The sequence below is a fragment of the Protopterus annectens genome, chromosome 9.part0, assembly GCF_019279795.1.
Source record: "Protopterus annectens isolate FY-2018-M chromosome 9.part0, PAN1.0, whole genome shotgun sequence".
Lineage (NCBI taxonomy): Eukaryota > Metazoa > Chordata > Ceratodontiformes > Protopteridae > Protopterus > Protopterus annectens.
Window position 1 is genome coordinate 1,692,569,227 of NC_056743.1, and position 20,482 is coordinate 1,692,589,708.

Sequence of the window (20,482 nt, forward strand, 5' to 3'; positions counted from 1 at the left end):
TCCGAGGTCCGAAGATCACTGCGGCAGAAAAGTTCTGAAGTGGATATGTGTAGCCATCACTTTTATAGCTGTCAGTTAACAGCTCTGACAAACGGGTTCAGGCGCCTAGGCAGCGTGACATTTCCCTGTGGTACATTTGACTGGGGACACATGGCTGAAGTGACATTCAGCTGCAGAGAAATATGGCTGTTTGCAAATTCCCTGTGGGCAAAGAGAAGCACACACTGCCATGCTCACAGCTTTAAAAGCCAAAGGTATGGTGGCAGAAGAAGTAATGAGTGTTGTGCTCATTGTAGAGGACATACTTATATAACTACAACATGTAGAAGTGTGCTACAGCATGGAGGAAATCCTGCAGGCTACTGTAGTCACATGTATGCTCCAGTATGCATTTTAGGTAATGTTCCCTAGACACTGTGAAGGGGGAAGTGGTAAACACACTCCAATTATAAAGGCACTGCCCACTGTGCACTGCATTTTTACTGCCACTGACATGCCCTCTGGCCAGCCTGCTGCTGATGCCTGCCATATTGCCTGTTGTCTCATGTTTCCTTGGGGACCATGGACATTGTTTTCCCCCTGTACATTTGGTTATTAAAGCTGTGGGCATGGCAGTATATGCTTCTCTTTGCCCACAGGGAATTTGCAAACAGCCATATTTCTCTGCAGCTGAATGTCACTTCAGCCATGTGTCCCCAGTCAAATGTACCACAGGGAAATGTCTCGCTGCCTAGGAGCCTGAACCCCTGACAAACGCTGAACGTACCCCTGCTCCTAAGACTTTGGTATACTGGCCGGATATCCGGTGCTGCAGGCAGCAACCTTCCTACAGTTATGAATAATGCAACATGAGAATAGAAGGACCTCTTCCTGTAGATGGGGTATTTACTGTCATGTACTGACAGACAGCTTGGACATTCACTCAGGGAACATGCTTCTAATGATTGCTATTACCAAAAGATTGAGAATACCTGCTGACAACTAAAAGGATGACATATCATCTATAGTTGGAAGACTTCAAATACTCAAAATACCATGTTCACATTTAATGTGCAGTTGTCAACAAAAGGAGATCAGAAGCCTCAAAGCACAATTCAGGAAGCAAAATCACTAACTTTTGTCTCTCTGATGGAAGTAACCACCTTCAGACTGTATCTAAGTAAAAAAAAAAAAAACCTGTCTTCAACCAGATTACATGAGGTTGCCAAAACTTAATGTACATATGTTATCACGCAGATCTTAAAATCCCATGCAAAACAAGCATGTCTTTGCCAATACGGCTAACATTACTGGGTGTTCTTGGGGGTTCCCCTATTATAACCAAATCAACTATAAAATGCCAACAGACTTATAGAAGGGGCTAGTTTGAGATGAACACCTCAGCTGGGATCAGTATTGCTGAGTAGAAAAACATTTTTAAATCAAAGGAAACTTACACTGCAGAAGGAATGGTTGTAGTGGTGTCTTCATCAACGGCCTGCTGCAGCCTCCCAGCCTCTTCTTCCATTTCTTTGATGTCCTCCAATTCCTTCAGTAGGCATGTTCATTTGCAAGTTAAGAAAAAGTTCATACATTTCAAGAGCTTGTTGTACCAGTTTTCTTACAGTTTCCATTACTTCCTTCTCCCATCACCAAAATGCTCGTGGTAACCACAGTCATACCCTTGTTTAATTCAAGACTGCCTAATTTAATGCCCTAATAACAAAAGGAGGGAACTAGCTGAAACAGACAGACAATGAAAGCAGGTAGACAGGTCAGTATGTAATGGGTGCCACCCTTGTATGTAACTCACTAATGTTCAATAATCAACAGCAATCACTAATTTACAAAAACTGGATTTTGCATGAGAAGAACAAGATCGTAATATCTCTGGAATTTCTCTCTTTCCTGAGATGATGTGATCCTGGAGTTGGTATAAATAAGCAGTGGTGGCGTGTGGGGGTGCAGTGATATTTGTAAGTTCAGCTAGTGTTCACTGTTGAGTGTTTGCAAAGTTTTGTGATTACACTTGTTAAGGCTGATCACAAAACAGTCACAAAACTTCACTAGGAAGCTGTATGTACTGATACCGCTTGCCAAAAGAGTAAAAGTATAACAAACATTGTCCCATGTAGGCTGTTGTAATATACAGTAGTGTCTTAAATGATGGGGATTTTAAGCTTTCAGAATATGGATCAAACTGTAAATAACCAATACATTTTCACAGTATCAGCTGACCTACAATACAAGACTCTCCTTGGGTGGTCCCTTCCCCAACACTGCCTTTTTTTTTCTCTGAAGATTCCATGCTTGATGGCTTGAGGGTCCCATTCCAGTGCATTCTAACATCGTGTTCTAGGGATGAAGACCACATTTAACCCCTTAAACTCACTGGTTTGATCCAAAAAGTGAGAGAGCACACTTTCTGCAAACAAAATATGGAACCTAGGATCTTATCATGCAATATGCAATTATATTATTTATTATTTATTTATTTACATTTGTTGACAGGGAGAGTCCGACTGGACACAGGTCCGTTTTCAGCAGAGGCCCGGGGAGAAAAGCTCCACATTATTATTTGCATTATACAGTTAAAAAAACATAGCATTTAAATATAGACATTAGTCCAGTTAAGGACGCAAGACAAGAAGAAAACAGATGTAAAACAGCTGTAGCACATAGTACAATTTTAAAATATGGTGACATATACTAAACATGGTTAAAATGTAGTTGAGATTCATCAGTGAACATTTGATACAAACTGTTTTTGAGTTGCATAGCAGCCATTAGCAGTTGTTGCTACAAGAAGTTAGTATTATGTGGTAGGTAGCTGGGAACATGAGTAGCCAAGCTTGCTAAGAGTAGGTTGTTAATAGGGGACTGAGAGAGGTAGTGGGTGGGGGGAGTGAATGGTATTAGAGGGGGGTTGCAAGGGCATATCTGGCAAGTTTTGAAGTGTGATTTTAGTAAGGATTTAAAGTGGGTGCAAGAAGTTACAGAAGTAATTGAGGATGGGAGGGAGTTCCAGAGTTTGGCTATAGTGCAGGAGAATAATGCTTCTCCAGCAGAGTTAATGGCTCTTGTGACCTGTAGGAGGTTTTTGTGGCTGGATCTTAGTGGTCTCGTGGTTATGTAGGGTTGGAGAAGATTCTGGAGGGATGGGACTTTTAGTGGTTGGTTTATTAGTTTGTGGACGAGTGTGAGTTGGTACCATTGAAGGAGGTGGGGGAGCTCTAGCCAGCTCAGTTCTGCTAGTGAGAGACAGTGGTGAGTACGGTAGGACGCTCCTGTGGCGAATTTGGCGTTTGTTGTAGCAGGTTTCGAGCTTATTTAGATCACATTGTCTAAGGTTAGTAAATATTGGAGAGGCATAGAGTAGGGTAGAGATAAGATGAGAATTTGCTACCGAAATTTTAGCTGCTTTGATAAGTAGTTGCTGATTTCTATATAATGCTCCTAGTTTTTTTGCACTTTTTTAATTGTCATGGAAATGTGAATGTAAAAGTTCAGTTTATTGCCTATTTCTACTCCTAGTAATTTGGTGTGTTCTGTAGGATGGATGGTGGTGGTGTATTTTGCTGTGATGCTAAAGTGAGAGCTGTCTAGGATAAGTTTGGTGGGTTGGAAGATTAGTAATTTTGTTTTGTTTGGGTTGAGTATTAGTTGGGCATCGGATAACCAAGTTTCAATAGAAGAAAATGCTTCCTGTGTGACTTTTTGCAGTTCTGGTAGGGAGTGGGTTGTGCAGATGATGGTTGAGTCATCTGCAAATTGTATGAGTGTGCCATGTGTTGTGGCTGAGGCTAGATTATTGGTGAAAATAGAGAAGAGTAGGGGTCCCAGGATGGACCCCTGGGGAACTCCTATGGAGACTGGTAGTTCGGGGGATAGGTTGTCCTGCCAAACAACTGCTTGTTGGCGGTCAGATAGGTAACTCTGAAACCAGTTGATGACTGGTTGAGAGAAGGATAGGTTATTGAGAAGAGAGATGAGTTGTTTGTGTGGGACCATATCGAAAGCTTTAGAGAGGTCTAGGAAGGTAGCTGAGGAGAGATAATAAGAAGTTATGTACCTACCATAACGTTCCATGTTAGTTGTCTTCTCTCGCCTTCTTTCTTGCTTGATGGGTTCGGAGCCGATCCTCGGCTCCGACTCGGCACTTGCTAAGCTCGAGAGTCACTTTTACCAGCTCGAGGCAGCCCCATATCCCATGATGCAAGGCGGTAAGTACCCAGATCTCGTTTGATGACAAAGGGCAATAGCACCAAGCATAAAATACTTCCAAAAGGAAGAAAGAAAACTCACAGGATGGAAGAAGGACCAGGTCTGAATGGTCTTCAGCATAATAATTTCTTATAAAAGGTCTGTCCAGGCCTGGGGAAGGAGGGAGGGTCGCAAGAAAGAAGGCGAGAGAAGACAACTAACATGGAACGTTATGGTAGGTACATAACTTCTTAATGTTAAGTTGTCAATCTCGCCTTCATTCTTGCTTGATGGGACAGCGTCCTAGCACCTCTATCCTGGGTGGCTCAATGGAACAGACTCTTGAGGACTGTAGAGCCAAAACTCGCTCTGTCCCTGGAGGCCAAGTCCAATTTGTAATGGGAAACAAGAGTGTGAGGAGTGGCCCAAGTGGCCGCTGCACAAATAGTGTCTAAAGGAAGTCTAGCTTGAAAGGCTGTAGAAGTAGCTAAGCTCCTAGTTGAATGTGCTTTAGGTTTTGAGCACAGCTGTTTTCCCCTGAGCAGATAAATTTCAGAGATGACCGAAGAAAGCCATCTAGACAAGGTCACTTTAGAAACAGGAAGGCCTTTCTTATTATCCGCATAGGAAACAAAAAGTTGATCAGATTTCCTAAATTTTTGTTCTGTCCAAATAATATCTGAGTTGACGGTGGACATCAAGATAATGTAGTTTTGTTCGGCTCTGTCTGAATAGTTTGGGAAAAATACAGGAGATCAATGGATTGATTCAGATTGGTCTTTGAAGCGACCTTAGGCAAAAGGTCGGATTAGTTCTCAAAGATACTCTGTCTTTGTGAAAAACCAAATAGGGGGTCGAACCGATAGAGCATGAAGTTCAGACACCCTCCTGGCGATGTAATAGCCACTAGGAATAAAGTTTTCCAAGAAAGAAATTTCAGGGAACAAGAAACAGCTGGCTCGAAGGGGAAGAATCAAGGATGTCAGCACTAAATTTAGATCCCACTGAGGAGGAGGATTCCTGATTGGAGGCTTTAGTAGGAAAATTCCTTTCAAGAAGGCCCTGCAGAGCCTATGGGACATAATATTGTGATCTGCGACCCGACATGAAAGTTGGAGATAGCAGCCAATTGAACTCTGACTGTGGAAGAAGAGGAGCCTGCATGAAAAATCTCTGCTAAGAAGTCCAGGACTGCCTGAACAGGGGCAGTGAAAGGATCAATATTGTTGGCCTTAGCCCAATAAGAGAAACGTTTCCATTTGCTTGTATAAATCCTCCTGGTAGAGGATTTTAAAGAAGCTACTATGATGTCTCTAACTGGGTTAGAGATCAAAGGAAGCCTGGCTAAGGAAGGAAGTGGAGCAACCATGCTGTGAGGTTGAGAGAAGGGATAGACCGGTGCAGCTGACCGGATTGGTGAATCAGAAGATCTGGCACTGGGTCCAGATGCAACGGCTGCACCAAAAGGTGGCGATGGAGGAACGGAACCAAACTTGTCGAGGCCAGTAAGGGGCAATGAGAATCAATTTGGCTCTCAAAGCGGTAGCTTTCTGGATAACTTGAGGGATCAGAGGAAATGGAGGAAGGCATAAAGAAGTCCCTGGGGCCAATCCTGGGTCAGAGCGTCTCTGGGGATGGCCTGGAAGAGGGAAGAGAGAAGAAGTCTGGGCATTTGCTGTTTTGGGGAGTAGCAAAAGATCGCAACATGGGCGACCCCATTCCAGAAAAATCTCTTCCGCTATAGATTGCTTGAGAGACCACTCGTGAGGCATGAGAATAGCTCTGCTCAATCTGTCCACTACAATGTTGGTTTTCCCAGGGATATGCGTTGCTACCAGAAACCGATGAGAGGAGATCGCCCATTGCCATAGTCTGAGCGCTTCTCGACACAAGGGGTAGGACTTGGTTCCGCCCTGTTTGTTGATATACCAAACTACAGACATGTTGTCTGTGTGGACTGCAATTGTCCCTACGGGAAGAAAGTCGTTGAGGGCTTGCAACGTTAAAAGCACTGCTCTCATCTCCAGGACATTTATGTGCAGGTGGTACTCGAACGGCTGCCAAGTCCCATGAACCATCCTGCCCTGATAATGACCCCCCCACCCGATCAGGGAGGCATCCGTGGTGACAGTGGCTATCGGGGATGGGGGTACAAAGTGTCTGCCTTGGTGAACCTGAGGAGATGTGATCCACCAAGCAAGATGATCTTTGCAAGTCTGTGTCACCAGAATCTGGTGACGCATTGGAAGATGTTGGTACGACCACTGTGTGAACAGCATCCACTGAAGAAGGCGCATGTAGAAGTGAGCCAGGGGAAGAAGAGTAATGGCCGCAGCCATGAGGCCTAATACCTTTAGAACCATTCTGGCCTGTACTTTCTTGTTGGCTAGAATGATCCTGACATGACTTTGAATGTCTGAAACTCTTTGATCTGTAAGGGTAGCTGACATCCGAACAGTGTTTAAGTTTGCGCCTATGAAAGTAATAGACTGGCAGGGCGATAAGGATGATTTTTCGAAGTTTATCGAGATGCCCAAAAGAGTACAAAGCTTTATTGTGTAATCCCTGGCTTGAATAAGCTGATGCCTGGTGGTGGCTGAAAGGAGCCAGTCGTCGAGATCGGAAACACCTGGAATCCTTGACGTCTCAGGTGAGCCGTGACCACTGCCATACATTTGGTGAACACTCTGGGGGCTGTAGTGAGACCAAAGGGCAGGGCTCTGAACTGGAAATGACTGGACCCCAGCCGAAAGCGGAGAAATCTCCTGGAGCGTCTGTGAATTTTGATGTGATAGTACGCATCCTGAAGATCTATTGAGTACATCCAGTTGTCCTTCTGTAAGAAGGGCAGAATTGACTGAAGAGTGACCATTCGGAATCTTGTCTTCCTCACAGACTTGTTGAGCTGAGATCCAATATTGGTCTCCAGTCTCCCGTCTTTTTGGGGACCAAAAAGAACCTTGAGTAGATTCCGGGCTCTGAATGGTCTGTTGTAACTGGCTGAATGGCTCTTTTGCAGTAGTTTTGAGACTTCTAACTCTGCAATTTCCCTTAGACCGGGTGGTACATCTGGAAGGGAATTTGAGGGGAAAGGACTTTCCTCGAAAGGAATTATGTAACCCTTGGATATGATCGACTGTACCCATCTGTCTTGAGTGAGGGAATGCCAGGCTTCTGGGTACAGTGATAATCTTCCCCCGACTGCCTCCAAGGAGGGACAGTCGGGCAACATCTCAGGGATGCTGAAAGGGCTTGTCAGAGAGAGGCTCTCTGTTTCCCTGGTTTTGGACCCCTCTGCCTCTAGAGCGGCGTCTGTTGTTGTTACCCCTCTGCCTCTAGGGGTAAACTGACCACGTGAATCCGGCGTGACTCCTTGGGATTTTGGAACCACATTTTGCCACCTTTCTGTCCTTTGGGGTAAGGTCTAGAAGGGGTGGAAAACGGACTCCTACGGCAGAAAGAGTCTTGCCGTCCTGCTCACACCTGGTCAAAGTTTCCTTCACTTGAGGGCCAAACAAAGCTGACCCATCAAAGGGAGAATTTGTGAAGGACGCCTTAAAGGGATCTGCAAAGTCACATAGCCGCATCCAGGCTTGGCGTCTAAGAGCCACACCTGTACCTGCGGCCTACTGCTCCATCAGCAGCATATGATATTAGCCGCATGGAGGAGTTTGCAATGGAATTAAGGGTTCCTAGCTGCGAAGCAATTTTTTCCTGAGCTCCTGCAGCCGTAGGATCCTGAACAACATCACCTAGCTCCTTGAGGATATCCCTTTGGAGTCTGGTAAAGTGACATAGGTAATTCAGCGAACGCATAGCAAAGGTCGCTGAGGAAAACATCCGCTTACCGTACCTATCCATGGTCCTAGAGTCCTTATTAGGAGGATGGACGGTACGGAAGGATCTGCAAGTTCCTTTTGGTGGCAGCAGCCACCACCATGGCATCAGCGGGACACCCTTAGTGAGGAATTGCTTATCACACGGGGCAGTGATAAATTTTGAAGGCCTCCTAGGGACTGGCTCTACAGAGTCAGGAGCTGCCCACGCCTTCGGGCAATAACCTGCATAAGGGGTCGAAGGCGGAGACACCCAGGAGGTGGAGGGCCGAGATCCAAACGCCTCTAGGTATACTGACTCATCCTCAGAGGGATTGTTGGTGGGCCAGTTTCCCCTCTGTCTAAGGAGTTCTAGGATGTCTGAGAAGGAGACATCCTCAGAGGGGATCTTGGGGATCCCTCTGACTCATCAAAGTCAGTATCTGAAGTGATAGACTCGGGAGTCTACATGTTTCCTCTTACAAGTCCTCTTCCTAGGAGGATCTCCCGAAACATCAGGAGAATCCTCGGAAGAGGGGGAAATTCCCAATGGGGAAACCAGAGGCGGAGGATCTCTGGGTCCTGTAGCAAGAGAAGTGGCAGAGATGTCAACAGGCACTATAGAGGGAGGAGCTAAGGGAACAGACTGCTGACTGATACCAGTGGCCAGCACACTCTTCATCACCTCGAATGCTCCCCTCCCAGGCAGGTCTGAGAGAACCCGTTCCGAAGAGCTAGGAACTCCAGGGACCACCGAAAGGGAAGTCTCCGAGGCAGATGTCGGAGCCGAGCTCACCAAGGCCGAGGCTCCAAGGGGAAGAGCGGGCTCGGACAAGGGTCCGATGCCACTCACCCCCTCGGAGGAGACCATGGAAGCCCGGCCACCGAATCCCTCTAAGGAAGGTCTCGAAGAGGAGATAAGAGTAGAGGCTGAAGGAACAGAAGGGGGTATCTGTCCTCCAGCCGTAGCAGTAACCATTCCCGAAGACTCCAACTCCAAGCTCTGGGGTAGAGTTGAAGGAGGAACTGCAACGGGGTGTGGACCAATAGTCGTCTGTTGAGACGGACTATGTAACATTTGGCCCAGTGCCTGTGACTTAAGTAATCTACTGACCACTCTCTCTAAGTCATGGTCAGAAAGCCTGGATGACCTTGAAGATCGGCTCCGATGGCTCCGTTCCGAGAGGAGAGGTGAAGCCGGAGCCGAAAGTATCGGCTCCAAGGAAGGAGACCTCGACCTCTTCCTCGGAGCCATCGGAACCGATGAAACTATTGAACCTGTCGGAGCCGACAACTTATCGGAGCCGACAGGTAGCCTCGATGCATCGGCTCCAGCCGGAGCCGATACAGCCACAAAAGTAACGGTGTCGGAGCCGATCGGAGCCGGCACCGATGCCTGTGCCACATGGTGATCGGAACCGATCGGAGCCGACACCGAAGTGGTCGATGCAGAATCGGCACCGATAGCCATCGGTGCCGAAGGCTTAGTTAAGCCAGAATCGGCTCCAGCCGGAGCCGATCTCGACTCAGAACGAGTCGGAGCCGAGGCCGCAGGCTTTGACACAGAAGCCTGGGTCTTGGAAGACTTGGCAGTCTTGGATGGAGCCGACTTAGCCGGAGAGCCCTCCGGCTTAAGAAGGCCCCTGAGTATTAATTTATTTCTTCTTTCCTGCAGGACTCTCTGGCTAAAAGAATGACATATAGCACAGGAGTCCTGCAGGTGAAGAGGCCCCAGGCAATACAGGCAAGAAGTGTGACCGTCTGTCAGAGACATCTTCTGACAGCACGAGTCACACTTCTTAAAGCCTGAGACCCTTTCTTTTGACATGGTGTAACACAAGCACACACACACACCAGTCAAAGAATTTAAATTAAATATACCAAAAAGGTATAACTAGAAACACACACACACACCCTAACAGGGGGGGGATGGGATGGGTAAAGTTTGACTAAAAAAATAAGAAGAGACAGGGAATTTTCTGTCAGAAAATGTTTAAAACTAAATTAAAACTAATAATTAAAGGGTTTTTTGTTAAAGGGGGCTAAAATAGCAAAGTAGCAAATCACTTACCAGGAGCTGGTAAAAGGAGGACCTCATCAGCGAAGCGGCAAATGAGATCTGGGTACTTACCGCCTTGCATCATGGGATATGGGGTGCCTCGAGCTGGTAAAAGTGACTCTCGAGCTTAGCAAGTGCCGAGTCGGAGCCGAGGATCGGCTCCGAACCCATCAAGCAAGAATGAAGGCGAGATTGACAACTTAACATCCTGCATTTTTATTTTGTAGGATAGTGTTAGAGAAAGAGAGTAAGGCGGTGGTGGTGCTATGGTTAGGTCGGAAACTGTGTTGTGTGTTGGAGAGGAGGTTGTTAGCAAGGAGGTGATCTGAGACTTGAGAATGAATGGATCTTGCCTTACGTACTGAAAGCTTCAACAGCTACAGCAAGATGAAGGATGGAAGAGCCTCCCTGCAGAGCGTGGAACAGTACTTTTAACCAACCAAACGTGGCCCCCTCGGAGGTCAACTAATACAGAAAGAATGCATATGTTAAAGCTATTACTTTGGACCTCCCCCCTTCCATTTGCTTGCTCCGATGACTGAGTTAAGCCAAAAAGCATTAAATCCACCAGGAGAAAAAAACTAGAGAAAAGCCGAATGTGCAGATAATCAGAGTCAAAGCAGCAAAAGAAGCTAAAATGCTACAACTGAAGTCATGACAGTAATGCCTGACAAGAGTGCAAACCTATGACCAAATGGCTCTGGTAAAAGAGGACTGTAAAACAGACATTACAGAAGCAACCCCCTGGAAGCAAGCATCATTTCTAGTCAGATCTGGTAGATTTTTGAACTAAAAGATTTGCAAATGGGATGCGAGCTGTCTAATGGCAAGAGAATGCCACTGGCTATCCATGTAGAATACATTCGCCTGGTGAATGACAGCATTCCCTCCCTAAAGCAGGGAATGTGATAAAGCGCTAAGGGACAACCAGTCTTTATAAAAGGCCAAATATGGTTCTTACACAATAGCCAGCATCCCCAAGAAATTGTGAGAAAAGATGATGACCACCATAATCAGTTTCCCAAGAAAAGAGCTTTGGTGCCATGAATGGGAACTGGGAAGCTTGACAGTTGTTTTTATGTATTTTTTTATTTACATTTTCATTACAAGAGTAGACACAGCATGAACAGTTGCAGGCTCGGCCAGAGTTACATTCAAAACAGTTGTAATAAAAATTTAACACTTACAATCAACAGTGGAACACAAATCTAATAAAAGCTAGTCCTTAAAAAAAAAAAAAAAAAAAAGGACAGATACTAGATACAAACTTTACATCATGTTGAGGTAAACATCTCTGAAGTGGAAAAGTGGAATCACAGGTTTAGCCTTAAAAATTGAAGGGGTAGCACTAAGTGTTTAGAGAACAAAGGAAGAGACAAGTAACGTTAAATACACACAGTCCAAGGAGACAGACTAAAATAGATAACAGTTGTAAGATGACAGAGAGCAAGGAGAAGCCATATACTTACTTACTTACAGGAAGCAGCAACAAAGCGGTAAACCAACAGAGAAGTGGTGTAACTGTGTTAATGTGTGAGGAAATTCGCATAGTACAGAGTAGTGTTGATCAAGTGATATGTCCTGCATTCTGGCATTTGCATTTGAATTGCTTAGATACTGCGAGTTGGGGCCTTAACTTCACATGAACATTCTGAAGTACAGCTACCATGGACAGGAAGAGTTATTCAAAGATGGAAGGAGAAAAATCTTTCAAGATGCTGACTGACCAGCTGGTGCTGGGCTACAATCCTCCCCTCATACAAGGGCAGGATGGGAGACGCACCAGAGACATACACATTCTCGATGAAATAACAGATACTGAAATTGTGCCCGTGATAGGTCAACATGATCAACAAACAGAGATGTAGCAGTTTCAGGTACCCTTCTACCAGATTTATTTATTTAAACATTTGTTTACCGGAAAATCCAACTTAGAATGAGACAATTTTTAGCGGAGGCCTGGGGAGAAACACTCTATAGACACATCTTTGTAACGTATGAAGAAACTCACACGAATGTATGGAGGACATGCAGACTCCGCACAGAAGGCACCCCACCTAGGAATCGAACCAGAGAACCTCTTGCTGTGAGGCAACAATGGAAACCACTGCACCACTGCAGAATGCAACCCATTTGGGGGTATAGGCCTGCTAAGTGAATGGTTTCCAGGCAGCCTCATGCATGTTTGACTCTCCTGCAATCAGCTTGTCTGGAGGAATTACAAGTCCCACACAACGAGATGAGCTCTGAAGGGAAGCCACTTTTTGCTCCACTCACACCAGACACACTTGTCCAGGAACAGAAGCTTTTCCTATATCGTTAGGCATTTGAGAACCTGAAACTACAGCAGCAACTTCAACAACCAAAAATGGACACAGGTTAACCTTTATCTTTTCTCTCTGAAGATTTTATGAGATGAGAATTAGCCTTAATGGCAGAAAAGACTACAGGAACCTCCAGTGCTAAAAGATGGAGAGTATCCCTTGTTACCACCTCCTCATTATTGGCCCATGAGACCAAGATTCTCTCTGGCCTCTCCAAGGTAGCTGGAACTAGGCTGTAGTTTTTTTCACACATTTTGTGTGACCACTTAAAATATTTCACTAGCTACAGGAGCCATGCAAGAGGATGATCTGGGGGACCTGAAGCCCTCAGAGTATGGATGTGTTCCAACTTTGAGGTGGCTTCTTATTGCTGGTTTCATTTTACTCTAGTTCCAGTATCACCCCCAACTAGGAATCACTGGGTTGGAGAGTCTACCTTCTGGACATCACCCATGTTCAAGGTGGTAAAAATCAGGAGATATACTTCCACTTGCACTTAGGTTTGCTGCTGGACTTCGAAGAGGGAAGGTTTAACAGACTAATAACAGACTCACACAAGCATTCAATCCTGCCCAGACTTTCTACTGCTTCTTCCCTGGCATGAGATGGGTGGACAGCTTTAACAGCAGGTAAAAGACATCCCTGGGCCTTAGCCTGAACCACAGAGGAAATTCATACAAGGAAGCCTGCAACATTTGAACTGGGATCCACATTAGCCTGCAAACTCAAGGCTGATGACCCTGAAGAATAAATGCTGTACAATGGTAGATACCACACCAAATTTGAGAAAGTCTTCATTAGTGAGATCAATAACTGCCCACCCTACCCAGAGGACAAGGCAGCCATAAGCAACACAACAGACATCACCAACATACTGATCCCTGACTTAGAAAGAACTACTGGCCTCGAAAGAGCAAAGGTCAGAAACATTGATGCTTATGACAAGACTGACAATCAGACCTGCTGAGGTCGTGGGTATCTACCCCAAACAAGCTCCTTAATGACAAGGTTGACTGCTGATCTGTCAAGGTCAATGCTATCTACCCTGAATGGGTCATCAACAGGTCAAACTTGTGGTCTCAAAGGACAACCAGCTCTAAGCAAACCTAATAAAGAAGGGTCAGAAGCCACTCAAAAAAGTACTGGCAAGAAAGGTAAACTCAAGCCCCTGATCTTAGAAGGAAGAGAGTCTTGGGTGTACACATCTTCTATATAATTCAAAATAGCCTACTTCATTCTTTTACGACCCAGATTTTCCTACAAAGGTAATAAAGACAATGAGCATGTGTTATGAAGCTTAGGCTTAAATAGGATGAAACAAACACTTTCAGCACAGTTTTCAGGATTCTCCTTAGGGGAGCTACTCCTTTCAATGTGTATATATTTAGGGGTGCAGGTTCTGCCACACCTACTCCCAGAGCAGAAAAAAAAATCAGCATCATTTAGCTTCTTAACAGCATGCAAAAAAAAAAAATTCTCCACATTTTAATTTTCCTACCTTTTTTTAGGAGAAAGGACCTTGGAGGTGGAAGGAAAACCTGAGAGAAGGACTCAAGAGCGTGATAGCCTGGAGTTTTTCCAACTCCAAACAAACTCTTTCCTTTAAGGTGCAGGACTTGAGGGTGATACAAATATGGCACTCCTCAGAAAAACACTCTTTACCTAGGTACTTTGTTTATCATGGTGTAGGATTTTGGCCTCACTCTGACATTTCCCGAAGGACTAGCAGGCCTGCTTCTTGCGCAGTCTAAACACACTGCATAAACTACACAGAGAGAGTTTCCTGGAAACATAAAAACTGCACTAAAAGGCACCCGGAAACAGAGGATAAAGAGAATCAACTGCACTTTACCTCAAATATACACAAAAAGGAAAATGGGGGACAAGTAGGCCTGAATGCAGACAGTAACCAAGCCTTTTTAACACCTGAAGAAAGAGTAAAACGGACTTAAACAAGCAGCTAAAGAGGTATAGAGATGGGCCCCTGGATACATAGGAATGTGGGTAAGAGGAAGGGGGCCAAGGTGGCCTAGGACAGTTTGAGACACCTGACTATTTCCTGCTAGTATTAGTCCTACAAGTGACAAAGATGAAAATCCAATGCCAAATCCAAAGTTATGTACTTACCATAGTATTACAGCTGCTTGAAGAATTCAGTCTTTGTTAACCTTTAGGAATCAGGTGCTCTACTTTTGGACACCTCAGCACATACATGCTTCCCAGGATACTTTTGCACTTCCTCCACTCCAGTGAAACCCCTGCCCTCCCCCATTTCCAATTTCTATCAATCAACCAGATTTAACATTAAGGTAGGATTATAATTTACTTATCTGTTAAGGAGATTCAGTCATCATGAATGCTACAGTCACTAACTAATTAATCCTCCATGCTGGCTGGCCTAATGATACACAGTCGCAGTGTAGCCCTAGAGAAGGGTCTGGAGCTGGAAGCAGCATCAAATCTGTAAGGTCTAAGCAAGGGTTTTCAGTGAAGATCAAGTTGTGGCTGCAGAGATGTCATTTTGAAATGCCTTAGAAAACTTTTTTTTTGAGGTAGCAGCAGATCTAATCAAATGAGCTTTAGGGCAAGCCTAGCAACTTTTGAAAGATTATGATAAATGAATGAGATGCAACTAAAAAGCCAATGAGCCAGAAAGACCTTCTTGACCTTTTATCCTTATTTCTATAGACCAAAGGAAACAAACACTGATTATCCTTTCTGAGGGTCTTTGCCCTGTTCACACAATACTTGAGCTACCTGCAATGATAAGTACTGTTGTGTAGATGCTCTACTGTTCACTGTTGTAGCTTTCCTGACATATAGGTTGTTACTGCCGATGCCCGACTAAGGTACCAAAGCTTCATCTTCCCAAGGTTGTACTTCTGATGTATAACTTCAGCTCATATGCACTGGGGTATACAGATGGACGGATGAGTGTGAATCAAACTATCTCCAAGAAGCCACCTGAAGACTGTCAGCGGGATTCTGCTCATGAAGCACATCAGAGATAAAAGTAAAGGGGGGAAGAAAATGAAACTTGAGGAGTGAGGTAGAGAAGAGGAATGGAGGGTGGAACTGAATATTGCAACAATTACCAGTAGGACATCTATACAACTATATTATGTTCTGACTGAAATCGCTACTGCAGTATTCCTGGAAAATGGAGGATTCCCGGAGCTGAAGGAGGAAGGAAAGGTGGTAAGCTACTGAGAAGAACAGTTGTCCAGCAATCCGGACAGGATTGACCTAGCAAAGGCTGCCATGGACCTGGAGAAAGCAATTTTGTAGTTTTTTTAGTAAATGTGTGGAGAGAGAACCAAGTGGCAGCCTCCAAAATAGACATGGAGTCTACTCCTCTGTGAAAAGCCTTTGAGGAAGCCACTGCCCTAGTAGAATGTGCCTTAGGGCAGGAAAGCAAAGTTTTTCTGTTACTCGCACTATGGTAAAAGATAAGCCTTAGAAATCCAAGTTGCAATAGTTTGTCTGAAGACCATCTTGTCCAGCTTAAGGTTCATAAATGATAAAAAAAAATATGGAGGGAGAGCTCATTAACTACCTTAGGCATGAAGGATGGATTAGCCCTGGGTGTCACCTTGTCCCTGTGAAAAATAAGGAAAGGAGGATGGTCATGCCAGCTTGTAAATCAAAGTCTCCTGGCAGAGATGAGAGCTAAGAGAAGGATAGGTTTCCAAGTAATGAATTTTAGAGAAGTGGCAGATGCTGGTTCAAGAGGAGGCAGTGCAAGCTTTTCTAATACAATTAAGAGCCCAAGAAGGAGAGATGGGTTTCCTTGGTGGATTAAGATGCAGGACTCCCCTGAGGAAAAGCCTGACCTCGGCCTTATCCATAAGTGGAGGGTTAAGAGGGAGGCAGGCACTTGATAGCGGATAGGTGAGCTTTTACAGAAGAATAGGCCAAACCTGATCAAAGTAGTTCGCAGGGATACTGCAGTACAACAGGAACTTGTGATAAGAGTGGGTCCTGACTTCGTTTGCAGCACCAGAAGGAAAACCTTTTCCATTTAGCTGTGTAAGATTTTCTAGCAGTGGATCTCCTGTTCGCTTGCAGGACTTGAAAAACCTCTTCAGAGGAGCTGCATCTTTGACAAATTAAAATCTTATGCATAGGGTCAAGTTGACAGATGGCAGATTTGGGTGGAAGAGCAATCCTTTTTCCCCCCGTTATGAACGATTGAAAAGGTATTCTCCTGTAATTTCCCTTGGTCAGGTGATATATCAGGGGAAGCAAATGCTGCCTCGGTCAAAATGGTACTGGTAAAACGAGTTTGAGTATTTCCTTTTGTGCCTTGAGAAGAATTTTTGGAAGAGGAGGCAGAGGAGGAAAAGCATACAGGAAAATACATCTATCCTCCAAGGCTGTGGGATAAGGATCCCTGGTGTAGAACTGGGGGAGCTGATGGTTGGTGACATGAAGAGGTCTATTGGAGGGGTATCCTACTGAAGGGTGATTATCTGGAAAACTTTAGTGTTCAATGCCCATTTGTAGGAGTCCTCCAGGGAGCTGCTCACGGAGTCTGCTAGCACATTGTCCTGAGAAGGGATATACGTGGTTGTGAGAGTGGGGTTCATTTAGGTTGCCAAGTTCCATACCTCCTGTGCTAACTGCACAGTTGGTAAGTCCTGGTGCCTCCCTGTTGGTTTGTGTACTACACATGACTGTGGTGCTGTTTGTATACACCATGAGTGGCTTGGGTTTCCGGAGGTGGGTGAAAATCAGAAGAGCTTGCAGAACAGCCCTCACTTCCTTTAGGAAATGAGATTACCATTTCCCCTGCAATGAGTGTAATCCTGATCATGCCCTCCACACCTCCACCAAGAAGTCTGCGTGAACCTGTTGAAGAGGAAGTGGTAGTATGAATGGAAGTCCTGAGTTGAGGAGGACTTGTCTCTTCCACCACAGTAGCTCCTTTTTTGAGACAAAGGAGGAGGAGAATCAAGGTATCCAAGGGGTGGCAGTGCCTGGACCACACAGATTTCGGGTATCGCTGGATTTTTCTCACGTGAAATTTGGCCAGGGGAGAGCACAGGGATGGTGGCTTCCATGAATCCCAACTTTCTCCTGCAGGATGAAGGCATACATTTTGCGTCCAGTCTGCAGCCCAGGAAAACCAGATCCTGTGTAGGGACCATTTGTGATTTTTTTGTAGTTTATAGTAAAACCTAGACCAGTCAGAAGTTGAAGGGTAAACTGTAGATGCTGAAGCAGAATTTTTGGAGAGTGAGTCTGGATCAGTAGGTCGTCCAGGTAGGGCAACATCTGGATTCCTTGGATGTGACAGAAAGCTACTACTGGAGCTAGACATTTGATGAACATGCATGGCTCTGTGGAAAGACCAAAAGGCAGACCAGTAAACTGAAAATTCAAGGAGGCAGAGAAAAGCCTGAGGAATCCTCTGTTAAAGTGTTGAATGGGAATGTGTAAGCAGCCATCCTTCAGATCTAATGACACTACAAAAACTTGGGGAAGGAAGAAAGGTAGAAGAGTGTGAAGACCGCATTTTGAAAGAAGGTACCTTCAAGTAATTGTTTAGGACAGATCTGGGATGGGTCTCCACTGCCCTTCTTTCCTCAGGACTAGAAAAGTCCTGGAGTAAAACTCTCTTTCCTATGAAGACCTTTGGGACTTGCTCGATGGTGCCCTGATTCAAGAGGTCTTGAATAATGGCACTAGAAGAATTATTTGGTTTTGAGGATATTGTGACATGCCTTTCAGAGGGGGAATACTTTCCCAAGACATGGCTTAACTGTCCTTAATGATGGACAGGATCCCACCTGTCTGTGGTAATATCCTCCCACCTGGCAAAGGACATCAACAGTCTTCGCGGAAAACAGGGGTAATTGGGCAGAGGGTGGGGGTGCTGCAGAGGTAGTCACAGATTTTTTATTTCAAAGGGAGGTTTCCTTGTTTCTGAATTTTTTCAGAGTACCTTTTCCTAGCAGTTTTTCTTGGTTTCTAAGCTGTGCTAGGATCCCCTTCTAATGAATGGGGTAGATTTAGATGGGTAGTTCCTATTTTATCTAGGAACTGAGGACAGTAGAATCTGCCTTCAGTCCTTCATGGACTTGGGAGAGTTCTAAACAGGCTGTCAGCCTGAGGACAAAACAGTAAGTCTTTATCCAAGGGAGAGAAAAATAAAGTTGATTTGAAATCCTCAGGGACAGGCTGACTGTGAAGCCATGTAATTCTGGGAACAACAGATCCAGTGGCAGCTGACCTAGAAGACGCATCCACAGCACCATAACTGCACTTAATGCTGGATCTGGCTACTTGGGTGGCCTGGAATAATAAACTCCGCAGTTGATGCTTAGACTCTGCTGTAAGAGGGTCCAGTATAAGTTTAAAGAATGCAAGGCAAAGGTCAAGTACTTTGTCATTTGAGTCTGGCAGTTAATTGCATAGGTGTAAAACCTCTTTCACCATCTATCCACAGCTCTACTATCCTTGTCCATAGGTAGGGCATTAGCAATGGGCAGGAGCTTAGAGGGTTTATATATGAAGAGAAAGATACTGCAGAGGGGCCTGCCACTGGATTCTTGTATAAATATTTTAGGGCATCAGGCAGCTTGTAAAACTTGCCTGGTCTTTTAGGAACTGGTGGTGGAGAATCAGGTGCAGAAGAGGTGGAATGAAAGGCGTCCTGGAAAGCCTTAGGGACTGGAGAAGGGGCAGGGGGGTACCCACCTCCAAGAGGCTGCAATACCTCTACTGAACATCAGAAACTTGCATGGACTCTCATTAAAAGTGTTACATCATGTTCTGTATAGTTTCCCCAATGGAAGCTTCCTCAATAGGGGGAGGGGTTCCCCCAAAGGAAGCTTCCTCAATAGGGGAATCTGGCAAGAGGGAGTCCTCTTCTTCAGAAGAGATTTGTCCTAGAGAATGCAGCTGTGAGGAATAGTCAGAGTCGCAAGTCCAATTCTTCTTCAGAAGAGGAAACCAGGGTAAATTTTTAAGGAGTTGCCTATGGGTTGTGAAGACCCAAAGGAGGGAGGTTTCAAAGACATAACTTTTGAACAACCCCTGTGAGAAGTCTAGCCACTCCTTTTCCCTAGATGCTAATGGAAAGGCCACAAGCCTAGTCTTCTGATTTTTCTTTTTAGGCACAATGTCTGCCAGGATGAGATGTGGAGGTTTGATACCCTGTTTAACTTCTATTAGAAAACTTGGGCTCTCATCCCTAACTAAAATTTGTGGGACACCTGCAGTCTCTCATAAATTATAAGAAGTATTTCAACAGACTTGACCATCTGTAAGGTCTCAGGAACCATACCAGCCTCCAACAGGGTTTTGGTAGCAGAGAACTAAGAGGCAACCTAACGCACCGCAGGTTCTGGAACCTCAGGGGTTACTCTGGAGTCAGAAACTATGGGCTGTGGTCCATTCAAAGCCTCTTTTAGTTTTTTTTCTTCAGTGGCAAAGGGGTGTCAGAGGATGCAGAGTCAGCCATCTTGGACTGGGCCAAGCATTTATGACACTGGGGTGTCCAGAAAGGTGCTGAGTGTGGAAAGCCTCTACCTGAGGGATTTGGGAATAAACAACTGACAGACTGAGCAAGATTTTTGATCGAACCCCAGGTCTGGGAAACAACAACAACAACAAAAAAAAAAACACTTGATATGCAAGTCTTTGTATGGAATCTGCTACTGCACTCGCACTTATCCTTCCTAGCTGACATCTAACAACTTTCAACAAAACAGCAAAAGTAAAAAGGAAGGTTCCTCAACAGGGCACTTATCTGGATAAATGACTGAAGCAAATGTACCAATGACCAAATGGTAAACAGTCTGACAGATGCACTACCTGTGTTCAGGCTGCTGAGAGACTGTCCAAAGAACCACTCTCTTATATCCGTCTATATACTCCAACGAATACAAGCTGAGGTCATGCATCCAAAGGACGACCTCAAGAAGATAAACCTATGGTACCGCAGCCAGACATCAGCGGTGACAACCTATATGTCAGGAATAATACAACAATGATTTCAGGCAGGACATCTATACAATGCAAAAGGTACTCTCCCTTCTTTAGGATAATCTCCAAAGAACACTGAAAGTTCAATAGTCTGATTAAGGATGAACTCT

At 44.9% G+C, this 20,482-nt stretch overlaps 1 protein-coding gene across 2 annotated transcripts in view; it reads right to left on the minus strand.

Annotated features, from left to right (window-relative positions):
• SPC24 (SPC24 component of NDC80 kinetochore complex) overlaps positions 1–20,482 on the minus strand; it is a 753,264-nt gene that overhangs the window by 46,267 nt on the left and 686,515 nt on the right. For both annotated transcript variants that reach the window (XM_044084562.1, XM_044084563.1), the window contains exon 4: positions 1,437–1,541. In XM_044084562.1, coding sequence (XP_043940497.1) covers positions 1,437–1,541 — 105 coding nt within the window. The remainder of the gene's footprint in view (positions 1–1,436; positions 1,542–20,482) is intronic.